Source organism: Rana temporaria, assembly GCF_905171775.1.
Source record: "Rana temporaria chromosome 2 unlocalized genomic scaffold, aRanTem1.1 chr2h, whole genome shotgun sequence".
In the NCBI taxonomy this organism is placed as follows: domain Eukaryota; kingdom Metazoa; phylum Chordata; class Amphibia; order Anura; family Ranidae; genus Rana; species Rana temporaria.
In genome coordinates this window covers 477,989-480,797 of record NW_024404413.1, presented here as the reverse complement: position 1 = coordinate 480,797, position 2,809 = coordinate 477,989, and the positions used below count along the sequence as shown (strand labels likewise).

Here is a 2,809-nt window from a genome sequence, read left to right as displayed (position 1 = left end):
AACTCCCCACCATCACTGTCACTGATCCCAACTACCCACCAGCACTGCCACTGATCCCAACTTACCGCCAGCACTGCCACTCATCCCAACTCCCAGCCAGCACTGCCACTCATCCCAACACCCTGCCAGTGCTGCCACTGATCCCAACTCCCCGCCAGCGCTGCCACTGATCCCAACTCCCCGCCAGCGCTGCCACTGATCCCAACTCCCCGCCAGCACTGCCACTGATCCCAACTACCCACCAGCACTGCCACTGATCCCAACTCCCCGCCAGCACTGCCACTGATCCCAACTACCCGCCAGCACTGCCACTGATCCCAACTCCCCGCCAGCACTGCCACTCATTCCAACTCCCCGCCAGCACTGCCACTGATCCCATTCCCCCCCACCCCCACCAAGGAGTAACAGAAAGAATAAAAATAGAGAATACATTGAAGGGAGAGGAAAAGAGGGGGAAGAACAAAGAAAAAGGGAGCGAAAGAATAAGAGAAAGAACAAGAAAGACAGCTAGAGACAGAGATGAAAAAAATAAAGAAATTAGGATAGAGAGAGAGAGAAAACCGAAAGAAAGGAGAACAAAAAGAGAAAGAGTGGTACATCCTAGAAATGTACCATAAGGTGTTTTAATACTGTACGAGTGGAAGGGACTCAGGGAGCGCTAAAATTACTTGTCTTGCCTTGGGTGCTGACAACCCACACTACAAAAATAATTTTACTGTTAGGGGTCCCCACAACTTGGGAAATGTTATCAAAGGGTCACGACACTAGAAAGGTTGAGAACCACTGGTCTAATTGGCTGAAATACAAGAAGAGTGTAGAAACTTGATGTCCGAAGTTTGGTTGTGCTCGTCCTCTTCTGTATTTCCTCATACCTCCAGTGCGTGTGCAGCGGGGGGTAGACACCAACCTTTAGCTACATTCTTGTCTCGATGGGAGGTAGTGCTACTAGCGGCCATTTTGAGTAAGGAAGTCCATAAAAACAGTTTATATATACAAAGTAAAATATAGACTTTATAGTATAGAAAATAGGCATTTTTATGATTATCACATTCCTTCACAATATATACATACACATGTGTTTGAGCTTTGGGTGCACACCCTAATGCCATGGTCTGCGCACACATATGACTGACAGGTTAATGTAACCATTTTGTTCATTGCTCATTATAAGTGTTTGTTTTTTATCAGTGATTGGCTCCTTTATTCCTGACAGTAACTGGCCATGCTCCCTGTTCCCAACACTAGTTTCCACATGCCATCCACCTTCCTCCTCATCGGAATCCCTGGTTTAGAAAATGGAGATGTGTGGATATCAGTCGTCTTCTGTGCCCTCTATATCCTGGCCATCCTGGGCAACAGCTCCTTACTGTACATCATCAAAACCGAGGAGACCCTCCATACCCCCATGTATTTCTTCCTCTCCATGCTTGCCCTCAACGACTTGGCCTTCTGCAGCTCCACTGTGCCAAAGACCCTGGGGATCTGGTGGGTGAATAGTGGTCTTATTGATGCCACCAGCTGCCTCGCCCAAATGTTCTTCGTCCATTGTCTTTCAGTCATCGAGTCAGGGATCCTGGCCGCAATGGCATACGACCGCTTTGTGGCCATCTGTTCCCCGCTCAGATATAGTTCGGTCCTCACCTACGGCCTTCTGCAAAATATTGCGCTTGTCATTCTGCTCAGAGCCATCGTGGTCATCATTCCCCTTCCTATTCTGGCAGCACAACTCCAGTACTGCGGTGGGAATGTTGTGCTGCACTCGTACTGCGATCACATGGCCGTGGTCAATGTAGCGTGTGGCAACAAATATGCTGACAGTGTTTACGGATTAGCGATGTCTCTTTGTGTCACCGGGTTTGACTTGCTCATCATTGGACTGTCCTACTCTATGATCCTACGAGCCATCTTCAAGATGCCCACCAAGGTTGCCCGTCGGAAAGCAGTAGGAACCTGCAGCTCCCACATCAGTATTATAGTCGTGGCTTATTTCTGTGCGATCTTCTCATTCATCACGTACAGGTTTGGACAGAACTCCATCCCTCATAACGTCCACATCCTCTCCTCCAATTTTTATGTCTTATTCCTGCCCTTCTGGAACCCCCTTATCTACGGCATGAAGACAAAGCAAATCCGACAACGGCTCAAAAGCATTCTCTTCTATCAAAGTACATTTCCATGGAACAGGCATCAAAGTAGCATAAAAAGGTTCTAGAGAAGATTTTATTTTGCTTTGACTGAAAATGTATCACAAATTTTGTTGTAAAAAAAGATAAAAGTTATAATTAATAGTTAATAGTTTATTTTTATTTTAAATGTCTCTTTATTAAACGTTTTCATTACAAAAATCACAATACATAAATACTTAAAACACAACATAGACAAATAAACATGTACGGTCTCAATATAACCCCTTCATAAAATCTGATTAATATTTATGACAATTTTTTCCGGGAGATCCACCAACCCCACGCCAAAGTATGCCCACACCTATATTTTTAATCCAGCTATTTAAGGGGGATGAAGATACGTTGAAAGAGAGCTATAATGGCAAAGAGATAACAGAAAAGATACAAGGGGAGAGGAGGGAGAGAGACACCGGAGACAAAGGCGGCCCTGCCCACCCTCCTCCTCTCAGAAAAAAAAGAATATATATATATCTCGCAATAAATGTGCAGATCTAAAAATTCTACCAAAAAAACAAAAGGAAATTTATTTTAGTGTTATATCATTTATAAGTCGCTTTAACCACTTAAGGACCCCTCCACGCCGGTATACGACGGCAGAATGGCACAGCTGGGCACAATCACGT

General features: G+C 45.1%; 1 protein-coding gene across 1 annotated transcript; it reads left to right on the top strand.

Annotated features, from left to right (window-relative positions):
• Positions 1 to 1,193: 1,193 nt before the first annotated feature.
• Positions 1,194 to 2,254, top strand: LOC120921608 (olfactory receptor 52D1-like). The gene has a single exon (XM_040334114.1). It carries the CDS (start codon positions 1,223 to 1,225, stop codon positions 2,210 to 2,212), a length of 990 nt encoding a protein of 329 aa, XP_040190048.1. The 5' UTR covers positions 1,194 to 1,222; the 3' UTR covers positions 2,213 to 2,254.
• Positions 2,255 to 2,809: the final 555 nt, after the last annotated feature.